Source organism: Callionymus lyra, chromosome 14 (genome assembly GCF_982586985.1).
Source record: "Callionymus lyra chromosome 14, fCalLyr1.hap1.1, whole genome shotgun sequence".
NCBI lineage: Eukaryota > Metazoa > Chordata > Actinopteri > Syngnathiformes > Callionymidae > Callionymus > Callionymus lyra.
Genome location: NC_141831.1, coordinates 2,444,927 through 2,459,301, shown reverse-complemented (window position 1 = coordinate 2,459,301; position 14,375 = coordinate 2,444,927). Strand labels below are relative to the sequence as shown.

Genomic DNA, 14,375 nt, shown 5'->3' with positions numbered 1-14,375 from the left:
GAGGGATGAAGATTGTCTGGGTCTGTGTTAGAATGGTTCCCATCTTACCTTTCTGGGCGCAGTTTTAGTGTATCTGCCAATCAAATGAGGTCTGAATCGGCAGATCTGTTGTGTGGAGTCCCTCAAGGTTCTGTTCTGGGTCCTTTATTGTTTTTGCTGTACTTGATTCCCCTCGGTAAAATCATTCAGAGATTTCCTGATGTTTCTTATCACATTTTTGCTGATGACATCCAGCTCTACTGCTCTGTTGATCCAACTGAGCCCCAGAGGCTGAACTTAGTCAATTGTTTGCTAGAAATCAAACAATGAGTGAAAACCCTTTGCAGCTAAATGTGGACACAACTGAAACACTGGTGATTGCTCCTGATGATAAGATTCCAGGGTTGAGTCAGTACTTGAGTGACTTAGGTCAGTCTGTCAAACTGAGCCTGAGAAACCTGGGTGTTGTATTTGATAAAGACATGTCTCTTGTTCAACACTGAAGAAAACTGACCAGAAATTGTTTCCTTCAACTGAGAAAAATCTCTAAACTTAGGAAAATGTTGTCACAACATGATCTGGATCTTATAATCCATGCGTTTGTTTCTTCTCGTCTGGACTATTGTAACAGTTTGATTTCATGTCTAAACAAGAAGGATGTGTCTCGCCTGCAGTTCATACAAAACTCTGCAGCCAGAATTCTGAGCCGCTCTAGTAGAAGAACTCACATTTCTCCTTCAAACTCTTCACTGGCTGCTCTAGTAGAAGAACTCACATTTCTCCTTCAAACTCTTCACTGGCTTCCAGTTTCTTTCAGGATCATTTTAAAATTCTGCTTCTTACTTTCAGATCTATTTATGGTCAGACCTTCCATCAGTGATCTGATCCAGACTTACACCCCAGCTCGGGCTCTGAGGTCTGTGGATCAGAATCTACTGATGGTTCCTCGCACACGGTTCAGGACCAGAGGAGAGAAATCCTTCCAGACTGTTGCTCCTAAGCTTTGGAACGATCTTCTCTCTCTTTGTGTTTGATGATCTACTGACTCCTTCAAGAAACATCAACATTTTCCTTGATTTTCTGGAACTCCTGTTGTGTTATCAGTTTTATCTTGACCTTTAAAGTATATACTTTATTGAATATTGTTTTGATTGTTTAAGCGCTTTGTGACCCTGGTCTGGAAAAGCGCTATATAAATAAATATTACTTACTTACATATGTTAATATCATGTTGTCATATGGACTTGACTGATGTTTGTTTTACAGGTCAAGCCTCTGAGGATCAGTTCTCATCTCATCACAGACTCAGGTTCAGATTTGTGTGTGTGTGTGTGTGTGTGTGTGTGTGTGTGTGTGTGTGTGTGTGTGTGTGTGTGTGTGTGTGTGTGTGTGTGTGTGTGTGTGTGTGTGTGTGTGTGTGTGTGTGTGTGTGTGTGTGTGTGTGTGTGTGTGTGTGTGTGTGTGTGTGTGTGGTTCTGGTTTCATTCAAGACTCTTTCTTCCTTCAGATCCATCCTTCCCTTCCAAACAAAAGACTAAAGTGACAGTAGTTTCTTCACAACCTGCCACACTTGAACCAGCCGGCGTTGAACCAGCAACCTCCGCGACACCAGAGCCTGCGAGCTCCCCTGTTGCTGAAGCCGAGTTCAGACCAGAGGAGAACACGTCAGACATGGAGGGTCCTCCCAACGAGCTGGACGATCCAGAGATGAAGAGAGACTTCGTGGAGTCTGAGGTTTGTTTTCCTAAACTCTTCTAGAACATGTTCCATTGTTATTACTGTATTACTGTTGTTATTACTGTATTACTGTTGTTATTACTGTATTACTGTTGTTATTACTGTTGTTATTACTGTATTACTGTTGTTATTACTGTGTTACTGTATTACTGTTGTTATTACTGTTGTTATTACTGTATTACTGTTGTTATTACTGTATTACTGTTGTTATTACTGTTGTTATTACTGTATTACTGTTGTTATTACTGTATTGCTGTTGTTATTACTGTATTACTGCTGTTATTACTGTATTACTGTTGTTATTACTGTATTACTGTTGTGTCGTCACAGAGCGAAACAACGACCTTGGATCAGAGTTTCTCCTTCATCAAGGACGAGATGTTCATGTGCGATGATGCACTTTTGTCGTCCAGGAGGATCATCGGGGACCGAGGTGGACCAGCGTCCATGAAGGAGAACATCTGCCAGGTTTAGTCTCATCTTCACCTTCACGATACAAGTATATGATGTATAATGATAGTGTAGTAACTTATGTGGAGTATTGTGGAGTACTTGACTCTGTTGTTGTTATGTGTAGTAACAAGTATATATGTGGAGTATTGTGGAGTACTTGACTCTGGTGTTGTGATAGTGTAGTAACAAGTATATATGTGTAGTATTGTCCAGTACTTGACTCTGGTGTTGTGATAGTGTAGTAACAAGTATATATGTGTAGTATTGTCCAGTACTTGACTCTGGTGTTGTGATAGTGTAGTAACAAGTATATATGTGTAGTATTGTCCAGTACTTGACTCTGGTGTTGTGATAGTGTAGTAACAAGGATATATGTGTAGTATTGTCCAGTACTTGACTCTGGTGTGGTGATAGTGTAGTAACAAGTATATATGTGGAGTATTGTGGAGTACTTGACTCTGGTGTTGTGATAGTGTAGTAACAAGTATATATGTGTAGTATTGTCCAGTACTTGACTCTGGTGTTGTGATAGTGTAGTAACAAGGATATATGTGTAGTATTGTGGAGTACTTGACTCTGGTGTTGTTATAGTGTAGTAACAAGTATATATGTGTAGTATTGTCCAGTACTTGACTCTGATGTTGTGATAGTGTAGTAAAAAGGATATATGTGTAGTATTGTCCAGTACTTGACTCTGGTGTTGTGATAGTGTAGTAACAAGGATATATGTGTAGTATTGTCCAGTACTTGACTCTGGTGTTGTGATAGTGTAGTAACAAGGATATATGTGTAGTATTGTCCAGTACTTGACTCTGGTGTTGTGATAGTATAGTAACAAGGATATATGTGTAGTATTGTCCAGTACTTGACTCTGGTGTTGTGATAGTGTAGTAACAAGTATATATGTTTAGTATTGTCCAGTACTTGACTCTGGTGTTGTGATAGTGTAGTAACAAGTATATATGTGTAGTATTGTCCAGTAATTGACTCTGGTGTTGTGATAGTGTAGTAACAAGTATATATGTGTAGTATTGTCCAGTACTTGACTCTGGTGTTGTTATAGGTGTAGTAACAAGTATATATGTGTAGTATTGTCCAGTACTTGACTCTGGTGTTGTTATAGGTGTAGTAACAAGTATATATGTGTAGTATTGTCCAGTACTTGACTCTGGTGTTGTGATAGTGTAGTAACAAGTATATATGTGTAGTATTGTCCAGTACTTGACTCTGGTGTTGTGATAGTGTAGTAACAAGTATATATGTGTAGTATTGTCCAGTACTTGACTCTGGTGTTGTGATAGTGTAGTAACAAGTATATATGTGTAGTATTGTCCAGTACTTGACTCTGGTGTTGTTATAGGTGTAGTAACAAGTATATATGTGTAGTATTGTCCAGTACTTGACTCTGGTGTTGTGATAGTGTAGTAACAAGGATATATGTGTAGTATTGTGGAGTACTTGACTCTGGTGTTGTTATAGTGTAGTAACAAGTATATATGTGTAGTATTGTCCAGTACTTGACTCTGATGTTGTGATAGTGTAGTAAAAAGGATATATGTGTAGTATTGTCCAGTACTTGACTCTGGTGTTGTGATAGTGTAGTAACAAGGATATATGTGTAGTATTGTCCAGTACTTGACTCTGGTGTTGTGATAGTGTAGTAACAAGGATATATGTGTAGTATTGTCCAGTACTTGACTCTGGTGTTGTGATAGTATAGTAACAAGGATATATGTGTAGTATTGTCCAGTACTTGACTCTGGTGTTGTGATAGTGTAGTAACAAGTATATATGTTTAGTATTGTCCAGTACTTGACTCTGGTGTTGTGATAGTGTAGTAACAAGTATATATGTGTAGTATTGTCCAGTACTTGACTCTGGTGTTGTGATAGTGTAGTAACAAGTATATATGTGTAGTATTGTCCAGTACTTGACTCTGGTGTTGTTATAGGTGTAGTAACAAGTATATATGTGTAGTATTGTCCAGTACTTGACTCTGGTGTTGTTATAGGTGTAGTAACAAGTATATATGTGTAGTATTGTCCAGTACTTGACTCTGGTGTTGTGATAGTGTAGTAACAAGTATATATGTGTAGTATTGTCCAGTACTTGACTCTGGTGTTGTGATAGTGTAGTAACAAGTATATATGTGTAGTATTGTCCAGTACTTGACTCTGGTGTTGTGATAGTGTAGTAACAAGTATATATGTGTAGTATTGTCCAGTACTTGACTCTGGTGTTGTTATAGGTGTAGTAACAAGTATATATGCGTAACGCAACAGTCGCTTTAGCGTCTGCTGAAGAAATACTGGAACAACAACGTAGACTCTTGTCACGATACGAGGGACAGGAAGTGAACGTGTCTCACCTGCCGCAGGTGTGCGAGAAGAGCGGCGAGCTGCTGCTGTGCGAGGGTCAGTGTTGCGGCGCCTTCCACCTGGCGTGCATCTCTCTGGCCGAGGCGCCGCGAGGGAAGTTCGTGTGTCCGGAGTGTAAATCAGGCAAGTTGACCCCGAGCCGCCGCCGTGACCCTGACCGTGACCCTGGTCACTGATCCAGCTTCACCTGCAGGGATCCACACCTGCTTCGTGTGCAAGAAGCGCGGCGAGGACGTGCGGCGCTGCATGATCCCGGTGTGCGGCAAGTTCTACCACGGCGAGTGCGTCGCCGCCTTCGCCCCCACGGCGCCGGTCGCCCGAGGCTTCCGATGCTCCATCCACGTGTGTCTGACCTGCTTCATCGCCAACCCCAACAGCGCCTCCATGACCAGAGGTGACCTCTGACCCCGCCACGGTTCCCCCCCCCCGGTCCTCAACTGGCGTTCTTGTTCCCCCGCAGGTCGACTGGTGCGCTGCGTGCGCTGCCCGGTGGCGTACCACGCCTCGGACCTGTGCATGGCGTCCGGCTGCCTGGTTCTGTCCAACAACAGCATGATCTGTCCGAACCACTTCAGCGCTCGCCGCGGCGTCAAGAACCACGAGCACGTCAACGTCAGCTGGTGCTTCGTCTGCACCGAAGGTACGAGTCCACGAGCAAGACGCTCCGTCCCGGGACTCGAACCCGTGACCGGAACCAAGATTGTTAGCATCGTAATCTGTTATCCATTATTAGTTATTATCAGTCTGTGACTCGTCTGTGACTCGTCTGTGACTCGTCTGACTCGTCTGTGACTCGTCTGTGACTCGTCTGTGACTCGCCTGTGACTCGTCTGACTCGTCTGTGACTCGTCTGTGACTCGTCTGTGACTCGTCTGTGACTCGTCTGTGACTCGCCTGTGACTCGTCTGTGACTCGTCTGTGACTCGTCTGTGACTCGTCTGTGACTCGTCTGTGACTCGTCTGTGACTCGTCTGTGACTCGTCTGTGACTCGTCTGTGACTCGTCCGCGACTCGTCCGTGACTCGTCCGTGACTCGTCTGTGACTCGTCTGTGACTCGTCTGTGACTCGTCCGACTCGTCTGTGACTCGTCTGTGACTCGTCTGTGACTCGTCTGTGACTCGTCTGTGACTCGCCTGTGACTCGTCTGTGACTCGTCTGTGACTCGTCTGTGACTCGTCTGTGACTCGCCTGTGACTCGCCTGTGACTCGTCTGTGACTCGTCTGTGACTCGTCTGTGACTTGTCCGACTCGTCTGTGACTCGTCTGTGACTCGTCTGTGACTCGTCTGTGACTCGTCTGTGACTCGTCTGTGACTCGTCCGACTCGTCTGTGACTCGTCTTTGACTCGTCTGTGACTCGTCTGTGACTCGTCTGTGACTCGTCTGTGACTCGTCTGTGACTCGCCTGTGACTCGTCTGTGACTCGTCCGACTCGTCTGTGACTCGTCTGTGACTCGTCTGTGACTCGTCTGTGACTCGTCTGTGACTCGTCTGTGACTCGCCTGTGACTCGCCTGTGACTCGTCTGTGACTCGTCTGTGACTCGTCTGTGACTCGTCTGTGACTCGTCTGTGACTCGTCTGTGACTCGCCTGTGACTCGTCTGTGACTCGTCTGTGACTCGTCCGACTCGTCTGTGACTCGTCTGTGACTCGTCTGTGACTCGTCTGTGACTCGTCTGTGACTCGTCTGTGACTCGTCCGACTCGTCTGTGACTCGTCTGTGACTCGTCTGTGACTCGTCTGTGACTCGTCTGTGACTCGTCTGTGACTCGTCTGTGACTCGCCTGTGACTCGCCTGTGACTCGTCCGACTCGTCTGTGACTCGTCTGTGACTCGTCTGTGACTCGTCTGTGACTCGTCTGTGACTCGTCCGCGACTCGTCCGTGACTCGTCCGTGACTCGTCTGTGACTCGTCTGTGACTCGTCTGTGACTCGTCCGACTCGTCTGTGACTCGTCTGTGACTCGTCTGTGACTCGTCTGTGACTCGTCTGTGACTCGCCTGTGACTCGTCTGTGACTCGTCTGTGACTCGTCTGTGACTCGCCTGTGACTCGCCTGTGACTCGTCTGTGACTCGTCTGTGACTCGTCTGTGACTTGTCCGACTCGTCTGTGACTCGTCTGTGACTCGTCTGTGACTCGTCTGTGACTCGTCTGTGACTCGTCTGTGACTCGTCCGACTCGTCTGTGACTCGTCTTTGACTCGTCTCTGACTCGTCTGTGACTCGTCTGTGACTCGCCTGTGACTCGTCTGTGACTCGTCCGACTCGTCTGTGACTCGTCTGTGACTCGTCTGTGACTCGTCTGTGACTCGTCTGTGACTCGTCTGTGACTCGCCTGTGACTCGCCTGTGACTCGTCTGTGACTCGTCTGTGACTCGTCTGTGACTCGTCTGTGACTCGTCTGTGACTCGCCTGTGACTCGTCTGTGACTCGTCTGTGACTCGTCCGACTCGTCTGTGACTCGTCTGTGACTCGTCTGTGACTCGTCTGTGACTCGTCTGTGACTCGTCTGTGACTCGTCTGTGACTCGTCTCTAAATGTTACTTATAATAAAACACATTTATTTTCATCTGAAGGTCAAAATAACATTAATCTGGTCTGTTGTGAAGAAAAGGTTAAAAAACTAATTTGTTGTCGGAACTAAAGGTCAGTGTTTGACTAGAAGAAGAAAACTTTGAATTCATATTATTTATTTACAAACTCTAAGTTTCTTTTATTGTTTTTTATTTGCTTAATCGAACAAAAACGCACCAAAAAAACGGAAAACACAAATGAAAACTTTAAAGTGTTATTATTTATTTGAACTTCAATTTTCATCGATTACTGAAGTCGTCTCTTCACGCAGAGCATAGTTAGCATGAGTTAGCATGAGCTAGCATGATATAGAAGAGTTAGCATGAGTTATAATAGTTAGCATGAGCAACAGCGTTAGCATGATGTAGCATGATATAGAAGAGTTAGCAAGAGTTAGCATCATTGAGCATAGTTGGCATGAGTTAGAATAGTAAGCATGAGTTAGCATGATGTAGCATGATATAGAAGAGTTAGCATGAGTTAGAAGAGTTAGCATCATTGAGCATAGTTGGCATGAGTTAGAATAGTAAGCATGAGTTAGCATGATGTAGCATGATATAGAAGAGTTAGCATGAGTTAGCAAGAGTTAGCATCATTGAGCATAGTTGGCATGAGTTAGAATAGTTAGCATGAGCTAGCAGAGTTAGCATGAGTTAGAAGAGTTGGCATCATTTAGCATAGTTAGCATTAGTTAGAATGAGCTACAATAGTTGCCATGAGCTAGCATAGTTAACATGAGCTTGCATGTGTTATCATATTTACTATAAGTAAGAATAATTAGCATGAGTTGGAAAAGTTAGCATAACACGAGTTAGCTAACTAGCATTAGCAACAAGACTCAGGGTGAATGTTCAGCTGAACAAAGCCAAGATAATGTTAACATTTAAATAAACACTTTATCAATGATTGTGTGTCAACGACGAACCATTAGTGACGCACCTGCTCCTCCGCTCCTGCAGGGGGCAGCCTGCTGTGCTGCGAGTCGTGTCCCGCCGCCTTCCACCGCGAGTGTCTGAACATGGAGATGCCCAAAGGAAGCTGGTTCTGCAACGACTGCCGGGCCGGGAAGAGGCCGCGGGTCAAGGACATCCTGTGGGTGAAGGTGGGTCGTTACCGCTGGTGGCCAGCAGAGGTCAGTCACCCCAAGGCCATCCCGGAGAACATCCAGAGGATGAGACACGACGTCGGGGAGTTTCCTGTTCACTTCTTCGGCTCCAACGACTACCTGTGGACCTATCAGGCGCGAGTCTTCCCTTATATGGACGTGGACGCCAACAGCCGCGAGAAGATGGGCAAAGGTGTGGACGCCATCTACAGGAGAGGTACGGAAGTGTTATGGATCGCACACGTGTCACTGTTTTATGGATCGCACTCGTGTCATTGTTTTATGGATCGCACACGTGTCACTGTTTTATGGATCGCACACGTGTCACTGTTTTATGGATCGCACACGTGTCACTGTTTTATTGATCGCACATGTGTCACTGTTTTATTGATCGCACTCGTGTCACTGTTTTATGGATCGCACACGTGTCACTGTTTTATTGATAACACAAGTGTCACTGTTTTATTGATCGCACACGTGTCACTGTTTTATGGATCGCACACGTGTCACTGTTTTATTGATCGCACACGTGTCACTGTTTTATTGATCGCACACGTGTCACTGTTTTATGGATCGCACACGTGTCACTGTTTTATTGATCGCACACGTGTCACTGTTTTATGGATCGCACACGTGTCACTGTTTTATTGATCGCACTCGTGTCACTGTTTTATTGATCGCACACGTGTCACTGTTTTATGGATCACACACGTGTCACTGTTTTATGGATCGCACACGTGTCACTGTTTTATTGATCGCACACGTGTCACTGTTTTATGGATCACACACGTGTCACTGTTTTATTGATCGCACACGTGTCACTGTTTTATGGATCGCACACGTGTCACTGTTTTATTGATCGCAAAGGTGTCACTATTTTATTGATCGCACACGTGTCACTGTTTTTATTGATCACACACGTGTCACTGTTTTATTGATCGCAAAGGTGTCACTGTTTTATTGATCGCACACGTGTCACTGTTTTATTGATAAACAAGTGTCACTGTTTTATTGATCGCACTCATGTCACTGTTTTATTGATCGCACACGTGTCACTGTTTTATTGATAACACAAGTGTCACTGTTTTATTGATCGCACACGTGTCACTGTTTTATTGATCGCAAAGGTGTCACTATTTTATTGATCGCACACGTGTCACTGTTTTTATTGATCACACACGTGTCACTGTTTTATTGATCGCAAAGGTGTCACTGTTTTATTGATCGCACACGTGTCACTATTTTATTGATCGCACACGTGTAACTGTTTTATTGATAACACAAGTGTCACTGTTTTATTGATCGCAAAGGTGTCACTATTTTATTGATCGCACACGTGTCACTGTTTGATTGATCGCAAAGGTGTCACTATTTTATTGATCGCACACGTGTCACTGTTTTATTGATCGCACACGTGTCACTGTTTGATCGATCGCAAAGGTGTCACTATTTTATTGATCGCACACGTGTCACTGTTTTATTGATCGCACACGTGTCACTGTTTTATTGATCGCAAAGGTGTCATTATTTTATTGATCGCACACGTGTCACTGTTTTATTGATCGCACTCGTGTCACTGTTTTATTGATCGCACACGTGTCACTGTTTTATTGATAACACAAGTGTCACTGTTTTATGGATCGCACACGTGTCACTGTTTTATTGATCGCAAAGGTGTCACTATTTTATTGATCGCACACGTGTCACTGTTTTTATTGATCGCACACGTGTCACTGTTTTATTGATCGCAAAGGTGTCACTGTTTTATTGATCGCACACGTGTCACTATTTTATTGATCGCACTCGTGTCACTGTTTTATTGATCGCACACGTGTCACTGTTTTATTGATCGCAAAGGTGTCACTGTTTTATTGATCACACACGTGTCACTGTTTTATTGATCGCACACGTGTCACTGTTTTATTGATAACACAAGTGTCACTGTTTTATTGATCGCACACGTGTCACTGTTTTATTGATAACACAAGTGTCACTGTTTTATTGATCGCAAAGGTGTCACTGTTTTATTGATCGCACACGTGTCACTGTTTTATTGATCGCAAAGGTGTCACTGTTTTATTGATCGCACACGTGTCACTGTTTTATTGATCGCACACGTGTCACTGTTTTATTGATCGCAAAGGTGTCATTATTTTATTGATCGCACACGTGTCACTGTTTTATTGATCGCACTCGTGTCACTGTTTTATTGATCGCACACGTGTCACTGTTTTATTGATAACACAAGTGTCACTGTTTTATTGATCGCACACGTGTCACTGTTTTATTGATCGCAAAGGTGTCACTATTTTATTGATCGCACACGTGTCACTGTTTTTATTGATCGCACACGTGTCACTGTTTTATTGATCGCAAAGGTGTCACTGTTTTATTGATCGCACACGTGTCACTATTTTATTGATCGCACTCGTGTCATTGTTTTATGGATCGCACACGTGTCACTGTTTTATTGATCGCAAAGGTGTCACTATTTTATTGATCGCACACATGTCACTGTTTTTATTGATCACACACGTGTCACTGTTTTATTGATCGCAAAGGTGTCACTGTTTTATTGATCGCACACGTGTCACTGTTTTATTGATAACACAAGTGTCACTGTTTTATTGATCGCACTCGTGTCACTGTTTTATTGATCGCACACGTGTCACTGTTTTATTGATAACACAAGTGTCACTGTTTTATTGATCGCACACGTGTCACTGTTTTATTGATCGCAAAGGTGTCACTATTTTATTGATCGCACACGTGTCACTGTTTTTACTGATCACACACGTGTCACTGTTTTATTGATCGCAAAGGTGTCACTGTTTTATTGATCGCACACGTGTCACTATTTTATTGATCGCACACGTGTAACTGTTTTATTGATAACACAAGTGTCACTGTTTTATTGATCGCAAAGGTGTCACTATTTTATTGATCGCACACGTGTCACTGTTTGATTGATCGCAAAGGTGTCACTATTTTATTGATCGCACACGTGTCACTGTTTTATTGATCGCAAAGGTGTCACTATTTTATTGATCGCACACGTGTCACTGTTTTTATTGATCGCACACGTGTCACTGTTTTATTGATCGCAAAGGTGTCACTGTTTTATTGATCGCACACGTGTCACTATTTTATTGATCGCACTCGTGTCACTGTTTTATTGATCGCACACGTGTCACTGTTTTATTGATCGCAAAGGTGTCACTGTTTTATTGATCACACACGTGTCACTGTTTTATTGATCGCACACGTGTCACTGTTTTATTGATAACACAAGTGTCACTGTTTTATTGATCGCACACGTGTCACTGTTTTATTGATAACACAAGTGTCACTGTTTTATTGATCGCAAAGGTGTCACTGTTTTATTGATCGCACACGTGTCACTGTTTTATTGATCGCAAAGGTGTCACTGTTTTATTGATCGCACACGTGTCACTGTTTTATTGATCGCACACGTGTCACTGTTTTATTGATCGCAAAGGTGTCATTATTTTATTGATCGCACACGTGTCACTGTTTTATTGATCGCACTCGTGTCACTGTTTTATTGATCGCACACGTGTCACTGTTTTATTGATAACACAAGTGTCACTGTTTTATTGATCGCACACGTGTCACTGTTTTATTGATCGCAAAGGTGTCACTATTTTATTGATCGCACACGTGTCACTGTTTTTATTGATCGCACACGTGTCACTGTTTTATTGATCGCAAAGGTGTCACTGTTTTATTGATCGCACACGTGTCACTATTTTATTGATCGCACTCGTGTCATTGTTTTATGGATCGCACACGTGTCACTGTTTTATTGATCGCAAAGGTGTCACTATTTTATTGATCGCACACATGTCACTGTTTTTATTGATCACACACGTGTCACTGTTTTATTGATCGCAAAGGTGTCACTGTTTTATTGATCGCACACGTGTCACTGTTTTATTGATAACACAAGTGTCACTGTTTTATTGATCGCACTCGTGTCACTGTTTTATTGATCGCACACGTGTCACTGTTTTATTGATAACACAAGTGTCACTGTTTTATTGATCGCACACGTGTCACTGTTTTATTGATCGCAAAGGTGTCACTATTTTATTGATCGCACACGTGTCACTGTTTTTATTGATCACACACGTGTCACTGTTTTATTGATCGCAAAGGTGTCACTGTTTTATTGATCGCACACGTGTCACTATTTTATTGATCGCACACGTGTAACTGTTTTATTGATAACACAAGTGTCACTGTTTTATTGATCGCAAAGGTGTCACTATTTTATTGATCGCACACGTGTCACTGTTTGATTGATCGCAAAGGTGTCACTATTTTATTGATCGCACACGTGTCACTGTTTTATTGATCGCACACGTGTCACTGTTTGATCGATCGCAAAGGTGTCACTATTTTATTGATCGCACACGTGTCACTGTTTTATTGATCGCACACGTGTCACTGTTTTATTGATCGCAAAGGTGTCATTATTTTATTGATCGCACACGTGTCACTGTTTTATTGATCGCACTCGTGTCACTGTTTTATTGATCGCACACGTGTCACTGTTTTATTGATAACACAAGTGTCACTGTTTTATTGATCGCACACGTGTCACTGTTTTATTGATCGCAAAGGTGTCACTATTTTATTGATCGCACACGTGTCACTGTTTTTATTGATCGCACACGTGTCACTGTTTTATTGATCGCAAAGGTGTCACTGTTTTATTGATCGCACACGTGTCACTATTTTATTGATCGCACTCGTGTCACTGTTTTATTGATCGCACACGTGTCACTGTTTTATTGATCGCAAAGGTGTCCCTGTTTTATTGATCACACACGTGTCACTGTTTTATTGATCGCACACGTGTCACTGTTTTATTGATAACACAAGTGTCACTGTTTTATTGATCGCACACGTGTCACTGTTTTATTGATAACACAAGTGTCACTGTTTTATTGATCGCAAAGGTGTCACTGTTTTATTGATCGCACACGTGTCACTATTTTATTGATCGCACTCGTGTCACTGTTTTATTGATCGCACACGTGTCACTGTTTTATTGATCGCAAAGGTGTCACTGTTTTATTGATCACACACGTGTCACTGTTTTATTGATAACACAAGTGTCACTGTTTTATTGATCGCAAAGGTGTCACTGTTTTATTGATCGCACACGTGTCACTGTTTTATTGATCGCAAAGGTGTCACTATTTTATTGATCGCACACGTTTCACTGTTTTATTGATAACACAAGTGTCACTGTTTTATTGATCGAAAAGGTGTCACTGTTTTATTGATCGCAAAGGTGTCACTGTTTTATTGATCGTACACGTGTCACTGTTTTATTGATCGCAAAGGTGTCACTGTTTTATTGATCGCAAAGGTGTCACTGTTTTATTGATCGCAAAGGTGTCACTGTTTTATCTTGATCTTTAAATTATATACTTTATTGACTATTGTTTTGATTGTTTAAGCGCTTTGTGACCCTGGTCTGGAAAAGCACTATATAAATAAAAAATTACTAACTTACTTACTTAATATTTTTTATTGATCGTTGATGTTTCCTGCGCAGCTTTGGAAGAAGCCGCCGTTCGCTTCCGTGAGCTGCAGGCGGAGAAGGAGCTGCGTCAGCTGCAGGAGGATCGCAAGAACGACCGCAAGCCGCCGCCCTACAAACACATCAAGGTCAGAGGTCACACAGAGGTCGGGCCAAGGTCGAGCGAAGGTCGAGCCTCACGCGGTCTCTGTCGCAGGTCAACCGACCCATCGGGAAGGTCCAGATCATCACGGCCGACCTCGCCGAGATCCCGCGCTGCAACTGCAAGGCGTCGGACGAGAACCCGTGCGGGATGGACTCGGAGTGTATCAACCGCATGTTGCTGTACGAGTGTCACCCTCAGGTAACCATGACGACCGTGACACCTTCAGAATGTTCTGAGTCAGTTCAACTGAAAGGTTTGTTTTTTTTAAACAAGATTTGAAACAATAATTCAATTTAAGTAAATGATTTTATTAATCGATATTCATTACAATCACTTAATAAATGTTTTAAATTGTATTGTTTATCATTTGAAGTTTTTAAAAAGTACAGAACTACTTGATCACGATCAGAACATTTTTATATTGATTTT

The 14,375-nt window shown here is 42.9% G+C and overlaps 1 protein-coding gene across 6 annotated transcripts in view; it reads left to right on the top strand.

Annotated features, from left to right (window-relative positions):
• The window catches only part of nsd1b (nuclear receptor binding SET domain protein 1b), a 46,607-nt gene that overhangs the window by 18,463 nt on the left and 13,769 nt on the right, over window positions 1-14,375 (top strand). For all 6 annotated transcript variants that reach the window (XM_087806727.1, XM_087806726.1, XM_087806725.1 and 3 more), the window contains exons 13-21: window positions 1,246-1,288; window positions 1,487-1,713; window positions 2,047-2,184; window positions 4,547-4,670; window positions 4,741-4,941; window positions 5,008-5,187; window positions 8,081-8,443; window positions 13,817-13,929; window positions 13,998-14,144. In XM_087806727.1, coding sequence (XP_087662853.1) covers window positions 1,246-1,288; window positions 1,487-1,713; window positions 2,047-2,184; window positions 4,547-4,670; window positions 4,741-4,941; window positions 5,008-5,187; window positions 8,081-8,443; window positions 13,817-13,929; window positions 13,998-14,144 — 1,536 coding nt within the window. The remainder of the gene's footprint in view (window positions 1-1,245; window positions 1,289-1,486; window positions 1,714-2,046; window positions 2,185-4,546; window positions 4,671-4,740; window positions 4,942-5,007; window positions 5,188-8,080; window positions 8,444-13,816; window positions 13,930-13,997; window positions 14,145-14,375) is intronic.